The 15,524-nt window shown below is 37.8% G+C and overlaps 1 protein-coding gene across 4 annotated transcripts in view; it reads left to right on the plus strand.

The window, feature by feature from the left end:
* LOC145259943 (bifunctional peptidase and arginyl-hydroxylase JMJD5-like) overlaps positions 1-5,312 on the plus strand; it is a 47,365-nt gene extending 42,053 nt beyond the window's left edge. For 3 of the 4 annotated variants that reach the window (XM_080117910.1, XM_080117909.1, XM_080117911.1), the window contains exon 2: positions 3,608-5,312. In XM_080117910.1, coding sequence (XP_079974036.1) covers positions 3,625-5,262 — 1,638 coding nt within the window. In that variant the 5' untranslated portion in view covers positions 3,608-3,624 and the 3' untranslated portion in view covers positions 5,263-5,312. Of the gene's footprint in view, positions 1-1,364; positions 1,499-3,607 lie in introns of those variants that run through there. The other variant, XM_080117912.1, reaches the window with a different exon arrangement.
* Positions 5,313-15,524: the final 10,212 nt, after the last annotated feature.

A 15,524-nucleotide genomic window follows, 5' to 3' on the forward strand; every position in this document is an offset into this window, starting at 1 on the left:
CTTGTGAAAATTTGGTGAGGAGGGACCATAGATTGGAGCTCAGCCGAGCACTTGCCATGAAATAACGATAAAACAGAGACAAACTCGCAACATCTCTTCTGTGAGAAAGAGGTTGCAGGGAAGAGAAAAGGACATCTCCTACGAGGCTACGAAGTCTATTTTGAACTCTATCAAGGCAGGATATGTTCTTTCTAGCAGCTCCTGCCCAAATGTGGCAACAGAACTCCATCCTTGGACGTACATAGCTCTTATATAGATAGAGAATTGCATCAGCAATGAGATATCTACTGGATCGATAGAAAGATCCCACCATTTTTTCAGCGGCTTTGGCAACAGATTTGATGTATGTGTTCCATTTAAGATCAGGAGTAAAGGTCAAGCCCAGAAGCTTGTCAGAACATGAGGCCTCCCCAAGACGAGAACCATTCATTTCAATTGATGCCAGATGGGGATCAGAGCGTTGATTATGTAAAGATAAAAGCTTGGATTTAGATGCATTAAAAGTAACAAGCCACCTCTTTCCCCATTGTACCGCTTGCTCAAAATCAGAGGAGAGAGAATCAGAGAGAACTTGGTCATTTACGGTTTTAGATGTGCTTCTCCAACTGTACTGATATGCAGATGTTCAAGGGTAATGTAAACAAACATCTTGCTGCTAAACTCCCTACATAGTACCCCTGAAACTTAGATTCCTGATAGTAGTCCTCTACATCAAAGTGGCAATGTGCCTTGATTGGTTAGAAAATGTAATAAAAATAAAACTGGTAAAATCAAACAGGGAAACCATGTAAAAAAAATAAATTCATCCGACTTAAGGAGTCGGAGTCGGATAAAAAATTCTGACTCCAACTCCTTGTACTCTTAGAAATCCGACTCCGACTCCAGCTAAAACCTCCGACTCCTTCTGACTCTGACTCTGCAATCCTGGTTTATCAGTATATTTTAAAAAGACAAATGGCGGCTAGCCACGACTATCGTAATATTACAATGGTTGTGGGCTAGCTCGATGTTGAATATGTCAAGTTTGGGAACATGAGTCCAAACTAAAAAAATATACAAAATACTGTTAAAAACCCACCGAATATATGTCAGCCTATGTCACGGTAACATATATTGAAGGAGTTTCTAACAGTATTTTGTATGATTTTTTAGTTTCAACTGATTTTCCCAAACTTAACGTATCCAACAGCGAGCATGCCGCCATTTGTCTTTTTTAAATACAGCGATAAACACTGCATGTTTTTCGAACCGATTAAACATTTTACATTAAATAAAAACACTACAAACTTATCCACTTAGGTAGAACAGTAACTTACCTTGTTTTTGGTAACATTTATTTGTTATATATTGGTTTTTTGACACCTGTAGGGGTGCAGAAGTTTAAGTAAAATTAAATCTCTTTGCCTCAAACAAAATAATAAAAATAAGAATGAAACAAAATGACACCTCCTTCTGATTTAAAATGCACCGCATTTTTTTTTTTAACAAAAACAACAAGGTGAATAAACAAAGGTCCGATCGGTGAAAGTTCTTACGAAGTCATTATGATTAGAATGTTAGTCCTTCGTGGAATCAAGGAGTTTATAAAGTTAAAGTCCTGTGTGAAAATAATGAGATTGTTTTAAAGTTTGTGTTTTATCTGGCGGGGTTCGCCTTACTTAAAATGAAAAAAGAAAGGAAAGTAATTCGTTGTTATTAATTAGAAAATGTGCGGAATGGATGCATGTGTGCATCAGTGATTTTTGAGTGTCTGTGTGGCATGTGTAATCATGGTGTTGACGGCTTCGGCAGCGACGATGTTATGAAGACAAGAAGCATGTTCTCGTGTATCGTCAAAGCGAGAAGAAAGGAAGAAGACTGAAGTGACTGAATGAACGAAATGAATTGAATTAATTCTAAAAGACTGATGCGTTTTTATACATTTTGTGCCGGCTCCAAAAACAAGATTGCTACTGCTGATATTTTGTTTTTTGGAAAAGCGTTAAAAAGACAATCGTCTGAATTTTCTCATTGGTCGCTTGTGTGATGTGATAATGTCGCCAACTACGTCCGCCAGAAATATGTCCATTTTACTTTTGTTGTTGTAAGAAAAGTGTGTGGGCGTATTTGAAATTGTGCCGTTGCTGGAAGAACTTATTTTTGTGCAAAATGCGCAGGGGAAATTTAAATGAATAAAGGTTCGTTTATTTGCGCGCGAGCGTGTGTGTGTGAGTGACTGCACACACCTTTTTCGAAGAGGAGATAGTTTGAAAATATGGAGCCAGACAGACAGTCTTTTATGTATTAGATTAACATAAGCTGGGGTGACCTTGGCCATCCGGGGTGACTTTGAGCCTTTAAGAAAAATAAAAATAAAAGTAATAATACGTAAATAGTATATGATTTCTGCATTCTAAGACTAATTTCCAGGTCCTTTTACGATTTAATAATTTTACAGACACATTGTGGTATAACAGCAAATATTTACCGTGGAGTTATTCACACATTTTTTTAATTTATTTTAACGGCTCAAAGTCGCCCCAGGTAGCCAGAGTCACCCCAGCTTATGGTACTCAAATATTTAATAACAAAAATATATTTTTGTATCAAAATACGTAATAGTAGAAAATACATAACAAGAGCCAACAAAACAAAAATGGAAAAAAAACAACAACGAAATATAAATATACAAGAAATAAATGTTACCAATACGGCATAATCACGTTTGACACACTGGTTCCTGTCAGATCACTGAAGTTAAGCAATGATGAACCTGGCTAGTATCTGATGGGTGATCATTTGGGACTTCCAGGTGCTGTATGTGCTCTTCACTTATCTCGGCATTGTTTCCAGTCACCCTGGACTTCTCCTTGCCAATGGACTCGAGCAATGCCGATTCAGGAGAGGTGTGGTTGGAGACACACAATTACATGCGCAGTTGCCCCTGTAGGGGGTATCCTTTGTCTTTCTAGACTGAACGGAGGCATCGAAATGTTACCAAAGGCAATATCAGTTACTCTTCTACTTACCTGGATAAGTTCTTTTTTGTGTGTTTTAACAGATTTAAAATCATTTTTTGGTTCAAAAGAAACCACGTGTCCACTCTGTTCAGCTAGAAGGAAAAGGACCATAAACATTGCCCGAGAAACCTTAATAATCAATCAAAAATCGAAAATTAAACAAAATACATTTTTGCACGATTGATGACATTTATTGGATGTGTTTCTACCAGTATTTCTAATTGCCATATTTCACAACCGAGGTTTGCATACACAAGCACCCATAAAACCCTTATATTTATGTTTTTATTTTATTTAATTCTATTATGCATATCTTTTGGTCAAAAAAAAACAAAAACAAATTGAATTATCTCCCTTGACAGTGTATTCAGCCAAGTTAAAAAATTATGAAAAGTTGAAAAATTCCAATAAAATACAAATAACTTTCACCTTCCCAGGCATTATCTCCTCCTTTGGAAGAGGGAGTTTATTGTCGATTACTTGAGGAAACTTTAAATAATGAACCTTTTGTTAACAAAGTTATTTTGGTCAGTGAAATATGGCAAAACTGTTGTTACTTTCTGTATAAGAAAAGATTATATATTTTTTTTTTTCTTTTCTGATTTCAGTTTCCACATTTTAAAGAATGGAAAAATCAGTTGATAGTTGTCCACTCGAGTTACTTCTTCCTTTTCTCCCTGACAATCAAATCGATTTTCTTGACCAAATCCCAAATCCATCAACTCTTGGATCAGCTTTCAACCAACTTCTTCGAACATGTGCACACAGTTTTTACCAAGGATCTTATGAAGAATGTCTTAATCAGTGTATCGTATTGCTGGACTTTACGTGGGAAAAACTCAACACTGGACACTGGAAGAGTATTGCTCTTGAGTGGAGAGTCTGTTACTCTGTTGTCTCATTGTGTAAGGCATGCGCGCAGCTTTCCCTGGTTTTAACGTCAGATACCAATTCTCAGCTTTCAGTTTTGGATGTGATCAAGTCATGTGACATGGGTTTACTGATGGGAGCTCCTCTTCCGAATAACAACCTATCCAGGTTGGCTTCCTACGTGCACCAATTGTTTTTTGGTTCAAAACAATCGCAGTCAGAACTTGTCCATCCCGATTTGACTGAGAGAATCAAACGCATGAAAAAAGATTTAACAGCTAAAAGAACGGATTTGAAATCTTTGGAATGTGCTTTAGCTGATCGTGATCATTTTGGTGTGGTCTTGGAAAACTCTGCGATTGATAATTTTGATCTGATGGACACTGCCAAAATAGTATTGGTTTGTGATGGCGCCAATCAACAAGGAATTCCTGAAGATATTTCTTCGGATTCAGTTCCTAAAAACACAACATTTGAAAACCCATATTCCAATAAACCGTGGAATATACAAACAAATTTGGTCGATTCTGATAAAGAGATTAATTTTGATATTTCACAGAATGTTACCGAAAATCTAGATAAAAATCTGTCCGAATTTCGTGTCGTGGCACCAAAATCTTGTACTTTCAATGGTCTTCCTGAAATTCCTAAAGACACAATAATTTTTAAAACAGTAAAAACCAAATCCATAGAGCGCTTAAGTTGCCCATCTGTTGAACGATTTCGGAAGGAATTCTTTGAAAACGGTACCCCTCTTATCATTACAGATGCCATTTCCTTTTGGCCTGCGATGAGCAAATGGAATTTGACCTATATCAAAGAAATTGCTGGAAGTCGTCTCGTTCCAGTGGAAATTGGTTCTAAATATACCGAGGATTCTTGGAGCCAGAAATTAATGACCATTTCTGATTTCATTGAAAAGCACATCATCCAAACAGAAATGGAATCACAACCTGTCGGCTATTTGGCGCAACATCAACTCTTTGAACAGATCCAGGAATTACAAGAAGATATTACCATTCCAACGTATTGCTGTCTTGGAGAGAATGAAGATGTTAGTGTAAATGCGTGGTTTGGTCCGAAGGGTACGGTATCACCTCTCCATCACGATCCAAAACATAATTTCTTATGCCAGGTGATGGGTCGGAAACATATCCGTCTTTATTCTTCACATGTGAGCGGCTCTCTTTATCCACACGAAGGTTATTTGTTGGAAAATACCAGCCAAGTTGATGTGGAAAACCCAAACTTTGAGAAATTTCCCCTTTTTAAGGATCTTCCGTATATGGAATTTGTTTTGGAACCTGGGGAAATGTTATACATGCCCCCAAAATATTGGCATTTTGTGAAATCGCTTTCTATAAGTTTTTCGGTCAGTTTTTGGTGGGAATAAAAAGTGACTTTTTCTAATTTGAATAAATTGTATTTTACAAAACTTTTTAATTTTTGTATTTTTTGGTTTTTATTGTTAAAAAAATTATATTAGTAGTAGTAGAGGGGGGGCGCAAGTGTCCTGTATTTCTGACTAGCCTGGGTGCCTGGCGTTGCCCGGGTGTTTGGAGGTGTGTGTTGAGCAAAAAAAAAAATTGTAGTAGGCAGGCAGGCTTGAACCTGTGACCTGAAGGCAGAAAAGAAAGTGGAGGTGTGTGTAAAGGTGTTGGTTGAGCGAGAAAAAAAAAAAGAGGGAAAATTGCGAGCACAAAAATAAAAAGTGAAAACAAAGTGAAAAAAAAAAAACCCTCATGCGTTAGCTCTTGCACCCATCGCCAAACTGGAAGTGACATAGGTTTAAATTAAGGTTAGACAATTGAAAAGAGGCAATGATTTTCAAAAAATCAGCAAAAAAAGCAACTCCTCTCTGTAGAAAAGTGGCCAGTTGAGGGTGAAGGAATTAATGTTTTTGGCCAATTTTTCGATATTTATCGTCCGAAGGGTCGAGCTTCAAAACGATACCGATCTCGTAAAAATCCATCGCCTCTGCTGAAAGTTTTTGCGAGACATACAGACATACATTTAAACAGACAGGTGAGATTTATATTATAGATTAGCGGGGGGGGGGTACCCAGCGTTGCCCAGGTATTTGGAGGTGTGTTTGTGTTAAAAAAAAAAACGTTGGCCGGGTGTTTGGCGGTGTAAAACAAAAAAAAGTTTTAGTTGGAAGGTAGGATTGAACCCCGAAGCCTTGACGCGAAGGTAGAAATGAAAGGAAAAAAAACCAGCCCCCTAACCATCTCGGCCACGAGGGTAGAGGAATTGATAAGCATGTTCAGTTAACGTTTATAAAGTGAAATATACAGGTGCGAGGAAGTGGCGTGATGTTTGATCTAGTTTTGCGCTGCAAGCCAGTTACTGCTTCCCCCGCTTTTCGAAGACGCGGCGAGCTTGTAAAAGTCGGGCAAATAGAAAGGCGACCCCCATTGTTAAGTCGTAGATATTATCATTTGGATGTGATATAAAAAGTTTTAAGAATGAGCGGACCCCCCCCCCCCAAGAAGGCAGACGAAAAAAGCCTTTTGCAGACATACACAAAAAGCGAACATACATACATACATACACACACATTTTGCCTTTTATATATATAGATGAACAACACCAGACAATGTCTTATGTCTGCTCTCCATGCAGTTTGATCCAAAACTGTTGTCAATCAGGTTGTATACAGTCATATCACTTCTTAGTAGTGTTGGAACAATTATTCAGAATCAGAAAAAAAATCGGAACTTTTTAAGGCATCAGAATCAAAAATATATGTTCTTATTTTCTGGTGCCAAAAACGATTCTTTTGTATTGTTAGAAATTTTCTCTTAATGATAAAATGATAAATATTTATTGATTTTAAACTACCAGTAAAACTGAAATCTATAGATCAACAAATGTATATTTTACGTTCGTGAAACTGTGTGACATTGGTTTTTTTATGGTAATCCTTTTTTTTTTCTTTTTTTTTTTAACATGGAGGTCACCACTTATCAAGGCACGGAAGCCACTCGGGGATAAGGGTTATTGTGTGTACAGTAATCAATGGGATAGTATCATAGTAATCGTTAGTATTGGAGATTTGATAAAGTGCCTTACTTAAGGGGGTGCTTCATCAGGAATTTGTTTATGTTGGACTTCAAGACATCCAAGTTGTAGTCAGGTGGGAAACAGGCAAACGGAAGAGAGTTCCACAGTTCTTCTTCTAAGAAAGAAGCTTTACTCATGGAATCTATGTTTTGATTTAGGCACAGATAAAGAGTGGGGAAAATTATTGACAGTGGTTTCAGTTAGACGGGTGTTTTTTGTGAAAGATTGACGAGGGGGGGGGGACCAGAGATTGGAGCTCGGACGAACACTTGCCATGGAATGGAAATAACGATAAAACAAAGATAGGCTCGCAATGTTTCTTTTGTGCGAGAGAGGTTGCAGGGAAGAAAAAAGGGCATCCCCAACTAAGCCACAAAGTCTATTTTGTACTCTGTCAAGGCAGGATAGGCTGTTTTTAGCAGGTCCAGCCCAGATGTGGCAGCAGTACTCTATCCTTGGATGTACTTGGCTTTCATACAGATAGAGAATTGCATCAGCAGTGAGATACCTTCTGGAGCGGTAGAAGGATCCCACCATTTTCCCAGCAACCTGGACAACAGACTTGATTTACGTGTTCCATTTAAGATCAGGAGTAAAGGTCAAGCCCAGAAGCTTGCCAAAACATGGAGCCTCCCCAAGACGAGAGCCATTCATTTCAATTGATGCCAGATGGAGATCAGAGCATTGATGATGTAAAGATAGGAGCTTGGTTTTAGACGCATTAAAAGTAACCAGCCACCTCTTCCCCCACTGTACCACGCGCTCAAGATTAGAGGAGAGAGAATCAGAGAGAACTTTGTCATTTACAGCCTTTGATGTGTTGCCATAGATGGTCATGTCATCAGCATAGATGTCAACGAATGATTTAAGCATGTGTTTTGGGAGATCATTGATGTAGATCAGGAAGAGAGTTAGGCCTAGGATGGACCCCTGAGGGACTCCAGCATTAATACTCTGAGCCTCTGATTTCTGCCCATCAACCACTACTCTTATGAACGTATCAAAGAGAAATGATTTAATAATTGAGAAAACATTTCCGGTATCTAACTCTGTCCCGTGGGGAGGCATTGTAAATAGGAACAATCAATTAAGAGCCTTAGTTGAAGCCAATCCACGCTCAATTTTTTGAGAACTTGCTTCTGAATTAGGCATAACATACAAGGATGTCCAACCACTTGTAAGAGATTGGAAAGACAAAAAAACTTGGTAAATGGGACCTCATGAATTGAACGACAACCAAAAGAAATGCCATTATGAAGTGTCATCTTTCTTTCTTTTATACAACAAGAACGACCCGTTTCTCAACCCGGTTGTGACTTGCGATGAAAAGTGGATACTTTACGACAACTGGCGATGCTCAGCTCAGTGGTTAATCACCGACAAAGCTCCACAACACTTCCTGAAGCCAGAGTTGCACCAAAAGAAGGTCATGCTGAGTGTTTGGTAGTCTGTGACTGGTCTAATCCATTACGGCGGTTAAGTACTGTCAACAAATGGATGGAATGCATCAGAAACTTCGACAACAACACCCAACATTAGTCAACAGACAAGACCTAATTCTCCTCCACAACAATGCTCGACTGCATGTTGCTAAACCGACATTGCAGAAGTTGAACGAATTGGGCTATGAAACTGCCTCATCCGCCATACTCTCCAGACCTCTCACCTACTGACTACTACTTTTTCAAGCATTTCAAAAACTTTCTGTGTGAGAAATGCTTAAAAAACCTAAGCGATATCAAAAACGACTTCAGCGACTTCATTGCCACCAGAACACAAGATTTTTACGTTACTGGCATAAATATACTTGTTTTGCGTTGACAAAAGTGTGTTGATTCTGATGGTGCTTATTTCGATCAATAAATTTTTGTTTGAGCCAAGATATATGTTCATCTGAATTTAAAAGTTAAAAATTGCGAGAACTTTATTGTCACCCTGATAAATATTTAAAGGAATCAGAAGTGGTAATTATATTGGATTCGTCTCATCACTACTTCTTCTACACTCTTTATATGCTTTACCACGCTCCCTAGTGCCTGGGATATCCAGATGCATTATGGAGTTAATGCAAGAGATGGCATCCTGTACGTGGTTGAATGACTAGAGGTGCTGAGCATGTAAGGCATCAATAATCCCACTTATATCAAGTTTCAGAGGAAGCACGTGGTTAAAGCAATCCTTTCTTCTAGTTTGCAGCCGCACATTGACTTGATCATTGCAGACCAGAAATGTTTGCAGACCATGCTTCATTGCCATGCAAGATCGCAGAACGAGCACAAGCTGAAAATACTTTGCACCGAATCTCTCAGAAAACATGTCTACGTGTAAAGTCGTGCAGAAAACAAATTTACAATAATTTCTTTAATATGTACTAGCATGCATAAATATTATATTTCAATTAATGCAGAATTTTTATTGATTGGAAGCAGAAATACTGTAGGTATTTAACATAACGTTAAATTGCTTAAAAAAAAATGAAGTAAAAAAAAAGAAAACGGCATGAAAATGAGATATGCACATGCGAGTATTGTTTTTTCTAAACAGTTCACTTCTTGTAAGTCAAAAAAAATTAAAAAATATTCGAGCTGAGATCAAAACCAAAATTTAAAGACAGAGTCAAATACGATAACCATTCCACCAACTTGACATGACTTAAATAGTGTTGTCAAACCAACACATACTTAACCTAAGGGAGCTGTCATATTTTATTACCGTGCATGCGCAGTCGTGAAACAGTTGAAAACATAAAAATCTGGTGGCCTCCCACGCAACAATTTTTAAATTTTGACCCCTTAGCAGCACTTTTCTCTGGATGAAAATGGATTAAAAAGTTTTCCACATGTCTGGATACTTTATATACCAAATTTCAAGTCTGTAGATCAAAAATTTGTTGAGTATATAGGTTGAGAAGTATCCTCACCCACACACATTCTCACTTTTATAGATATACTAGCAGTTTAGCCCAGCTTTGTTCGAGTCCTATGTACTGTTCATAACTTTATGTGTGTGTGTGTGTATATATATATATATATATATATTCAAAAGTTTGACTCAAATCCAGGTAATCTACATCTAAAATTTCAAATGTTTAAACCCAAAATTGGCAGAGGAGTTTGGTAGAGTCTGCAAAGGTCAACATTTTCAACCTTGACCTGTTGGCAGCCAAATTTTCGCCCCAAAATTGATTAAAAAGCTTGCTGCATGTCTGAATACCCTTTATGTAAAATTCAAATGTCTAGACCCAAAATTAGCCGAATAGTTTGCTAGAGACCACAAAGGTCAAAGCTTTTGAATTTTGACCGCTTGGCGGCCAAATTTTTGGCCAAAAACAAATTAAAAAGCTTGCCCCATGTCTGAATACACTTTATGTAAAATTTCAAATGCTTACACCAAAAATTGGCTGAGTAATTTGGTGGAGACCACAGAGGTCAAATTTTTTTTTAACTTTGCCCCCTTAACATTTATTGTTTTGGGCTCAAATCAAATTAAAAAGTTTGATCCATGTCCAAGTAACCTACATCTAAAATTTCAAGTGTTTAGACCCAAAATTGGTGGTGGAGTTTGGTAGAGTTTTCAAAGGTCAAATCGTTGAACTTTGACCCCTTGACAGCCAAATTTCTGTCCGAAAACCGACTATAAAGATTTTCTCAAATCTTAATACACTTTACGTCAAATCTCGAGTCTGCAGACTGAAAATTGACAGTAGTTTGGTAAGGAAATGTATACACATAGACAATTTCACTTTTATTGATATATAGATAGATTATTCAGACTACTGAAATTTCTGAAACATAATTGTTAATTAAAAAAGATAGAAGTGAAGACTGACACAATTTTTGGTACTTATACAATATGGAGTACAGGTGAAAATCAAAATTGCATTCCAAATAAAAACTCTTTGGCAAAAATAAGTATACTCACCAAAAATTTGTAGAAATAATCAAGTAGATTTTTAATTAATGATAAAAATCAGGTTATGTTTTTTGCCGCTCTGCCATTCATTATTACTGACTTATCTCCCCTTGCTTTTTTGCCGCTCTGCCATTCATTATTATTTGGTTAAATATCAGACTGACTTATCTCCCCTTGCTGTACAGGATTTCTGCTCTTATCAATGGCAAATCATCAAAATACGATAAAACTGATTTTCTACTCGATAATTTTTCCTAATTTTTGGTGTAGGAAACTATGTTTGCCTAATACGTAAATATATCAGTTTTTTCTGGTAATTTATTTGGAACTGTAATTTTAAAAAAATTTTTTTCCACACAGAAGTCACCACTTATCAAGGCCCGGAAGCCACTCAGGGTAAGGGTTATTGTGTGTACAGTAATCAATGGGATAGTATTGTAGTAATCGTTAGTATTTGAGATTTGATAAAGTGTCTTACTTAAGGGGGAGGTTCATCAGGAATTTGTTTATGTTAGACTTGAAGACATCCAAGTTGTAGTCAGGTGGGAAACAGGCAGAGGGAAGAGGGTTCCACTGGCGTGCACTTCTAAGAAAGAAGCTTTGTTCATGGAATCTACGTTTTGGTTTTGGCACAAGAGTGGGGAAAATTTTTGACAATGGTTTCAGCTAGATGGGTGTTTATCGTGAAAGATTGGTGAGGGGGGGGGCAGAGATTGGAGCTCGGACGAGCACTTGCCATGGAAGTAACAATAAAACAAAGATAGACTCGCAACATCTCTTCTGTGGGAGAGAGGTTGCAGAGAAGAGAAACGGGTATCTCCTACTAAGCCACGAAGTCTATTTTGTACTCTGTCAAGACAGGATAGGCTGTTTTTAGCAGCTCCTGCCCAGATGTGGCAGCATTTTAAAATTCTTTTTTTGTGGCATATTCATCACTGGTAGAAAAAGCATTGTCATATTTAAATTAACAAACAAAAAAAAGAAAAAAAACTGGCTTGAAACCAAGATCCTGTGTAAAAAACAAAAAAAAAACAAAAAGAAAAAAAACTGGCTGGAAACCAAGATCCTGTGTAAAAAAAAAAAAAAAGAAAAAGAAAAAAACTGGCTGGAAACCAAGATCCTGTGTAAAAAAAAAAAAAGAAAAAGAAAAAAAAACTGGCTGGAAACCAAGATCCTGTGTAAAAAAAAAAAAAAGAAAAAAAAACTGGCTGGAAACCAAGATCCTGTGTAAAAAAAAAAAAGAAAAAAAAACTGCCTGGAAACCAAGATCCTGTGTAAAAAAAAAAAGAAAAAGAAAAAAACTGGCTGGAAACCAAGATCCTGTGTAAAAAAAAAAAAAAAAAGAAAAAGGAAAAAAAACTGGCTGGAAACCAAGATCCTGTGTAAAAAAAAAAAAAAGAAAAAGAAAAAAACTGACTGGAAACCAAGATCCTGTGTAAAAAAAAGAAAACGAAAAAAACTGGCTGGAAACCAAGATACTGTGTAAAAAAAAAAAAGAAAAAGAAAAAAAAACTGGCTGGAAACCAAGATCCTGGGTAAAAAAAAAAAAAAAAAGAAAAAGAAAAAAACTGGCTGGAAACCAAGATCCTGTGTAAAAAAAAAAAAAAGAAAAAAACTGGCTGGAAACCAAGATCCTGTGTAAAAAAAAAAAAAGAAAAAGAAAAAAACTGGCTGGAAACCAAGATACTGTGTAAAAAAAAAAAAGAAAAAAAAACTGGCTTGAAACCAAGATCCTGTGTAAAAAAAAAAAAGAAAAGAAAAAGAAAAAAACTGGCTGGAAACCAAGATCCTGTGTAAAAAAAAAAAAAAAAAGAAAAAGAAAAAAACTGGCTGGAAACCAAGATCCTGTGTAAAAAAAAAAAAGAAAAAGAAAAAAAAACTGGCTTGAAACCAAGATCCTGTGTAAAAAAAAAAAAAAAAAAAAAAAAAAAAGTATGAGGTTAAAGCGACCATTTACTCTAGTTTGCAGCTGCACATTGACTTGATCATTGCACAATCATTATGCCAAGGCCAGATCAGAAATTACTGCAGACCATGCTTCATTGGCATGCAGGATGGCAGAACGAGTAGAAGCTGAAAATACTTTTTTCAGCGTAAAATTAGAAGAACTACTTATTTCTTATCTCAGAATGCATGGCACCGATAACAAATTTCTACTGTTGGCAGATTTCACACAAAAAATGTCTAATGGTTCTGACGAGGGCAATTTTTTAATTAACAAAAACACTAAAACAAAAAATTTGCATTGTTTTAGCTTGTAACCGTTTTTAAAACTCAAGTCTTGCAATGCTTTCAAACATCTATAAAAAACTACCTATAATTTCTTGAATCTGTTGTGAATTTCGGATACAATAATCACACTCTAAGAATGAGATATTATCAAAAGGCAATTTTTTCTTTTACAGTAATTAAAACAAAAATATAAAAAATTGGGTACTTTTATATTATACAAATGATAAAATATTGAATTTCAAGTAAAACAAATGGTACCGACGTAATTGTCATATTGCAAATAGTAACATATCCAAAAATGACAGAAAACGATAATAAGGTAGAAAATTAATCTATAATGTAAATCTCACTTGTCTGTTTAAATGTATGTATTTATGTTTGTATGTTTGCCTAAAACTTTTGACAGAGGTGACAGATTTTTACGAGATCAGTATCGTTTTGACGCTCTACCCTTTAGACGACAACTGTCTTAATTTAAACCTACGTTACTTCCGGTTTAGCGATGGGCGCAATAGACGTCACTTTTTCTTTTCTTTTTTTGTTCTTTTCCTACTTCATGGTACGGGTTCGAGCCTGCCTGCCTACTACATATTTTTTTTTTTTTTTTGTTTGCTCAACACACACCTCCAACCACCGAGGCAATGCCGGGCACCCGGGTTAGTTATTAATGAAAAACAGTTTTTAATAAGTTTATATGGGCAAGAAAATTTTTCCGACATTTTGAATTGCGTTAGTCATGTGACGTAAACAACTTAATTATCACCCGTCAACTGGTTTCTTTTTTTAGTAAGCATAATTTAGTTATTTCGCTTCCTTTTGCAAATTTCTTTTTTCATTAATGTTGTTGCAAAGAAAAAAAAAGAATACACAAAACCTCAGCTCACGGCAGCAGCGTCATCATTCGTAGACTCATTTTCACGTCTGTCCCATCTGCTCCAGTGGGCTGCTTTTATAAAAAGAGTCCTCCAAGTTTGCATATTTACATATATGTGCTCTCGCACACAAGATTCTGCAAGATTGCATTGTTATATAAGGCCACAGGCGCCATCTTGGACCCTTTTCAGCATCATGATGCTGCGTCGGCAAAGCGCACACTGAGGCCGTTTAAGAGGTAAGCCTGCGTTCCCACAATTTTCGCCAAACTCCCCCCTGATATCATCATCACAGAGAGGGCAGGGACACAGTGGCCTTTTTCTTTGGGTGCTTCTTCAGAGAGGGGGACCAGGGACTTCGTCCTCGGTTTCAAGGTTGGTGAACCTAAGGCTGCTAATCTCGGGGTCGCTGTCCAACGAAGTCGACGTAACCCTGAATGATGGTTCACTGGTCTCTGATTCAGTCTCGCTCTCATCGTTGAGTGGCGGCTGCACTTGTGATGTCGATCGAAGATCCTTGATGTGATGTCAACCCGCACTGATTGTGGGCTCATCACCCCAGTAACATGCCGGGTTCCGTACCGTGTGGTGTACTTTCCGTCATTGCCTCCAGTTTGGGCAGTGGGCTGGTCTCCATACCTCTCACCCTGATGTGGTAACTGTGCAGTGCTTTGGCTGGCGCGGTAGAGAGTGAAATGTCGTCTTTGGGGTTAACGTTATACCAATAGACCGCTTCAGACACCGTACACCCCTTCCTAGCTGCGATGGTCTTGACGGTCCTGTGGTTTCTCTCAATAATTCCATTCCTACTAGGCATGTGGGCACACCAAAATTGCAGACGTATACCCAGCTGTCTGCAAACTGTTTGAACTGCTCGCTAACAAAGGCAGTGCCATTGTATCCAGTATCTTAGAAGGGGGAACATGCTCAAGGAAGACACATTCCAGCTCACAGACAACGGTGGCCGAGTCCTGCCGGCGAATGGGCCGCCACAATGCAAATCTAGACGGTCTACAATCGATGAGCATCAAAAAATGTCCGCCATTGTGGTGAGTTACGTCCATTGCGAGCCTGTTCCAATTGCCTCTCACACTCAGATTTCCCTTCTTCCAACGGACGGGTGCTGGGTCGATCGACCAACAGGTTTCGCAACTCCTCACAACAGATTTCATGTCCCTCTTTGAGACATAGAGGTCGACCAGCCTGGCGAAGTAAAGGGTTCGGTTTACACCGGGGTGCCCGCTTTGGCAATGGACATCAGCAACATGGCCCCGGCTATCTCGGCGTACATTTTTTACCATGGACAGATTCGACCTGAAGCTGATATCAGAGTTTGACGGGTTCCTGGCTGGTCCTTCGGTGGCCGAAATAGCTTGTTGTTGCAAAGAAGAAAAAAAAGAGTACATAAAACCTCAGCTCGCTGTAGCAGCATCGTCATCCATCGGTACTTTCCGTAGACTCGTTTTCACGTCTGTCCCATCTGCTCCAGTGGCCTGTTATTATGAAAAGACAAAGTCCTCCAAATTTGCATATGTGCGCGAGAGCACACAAGATTCTGCGAGATTGCATTGTT

This window comes from Euprymna scolopes, chromosome 35 (assembly GCF_053919585.1).
Source record: "Euprymna scolopes isolate OS-2025 chromosome 35, ASM5391958v1, whole genome shotgun sequence".
In the NCBI taxonomy this organism is placed as follows: Eukaryota; Metazoa; Mollusca; class Cephalopoda; order Sepiida; family Sepiolidae; genus Euprymna; species Euprymna scolopes.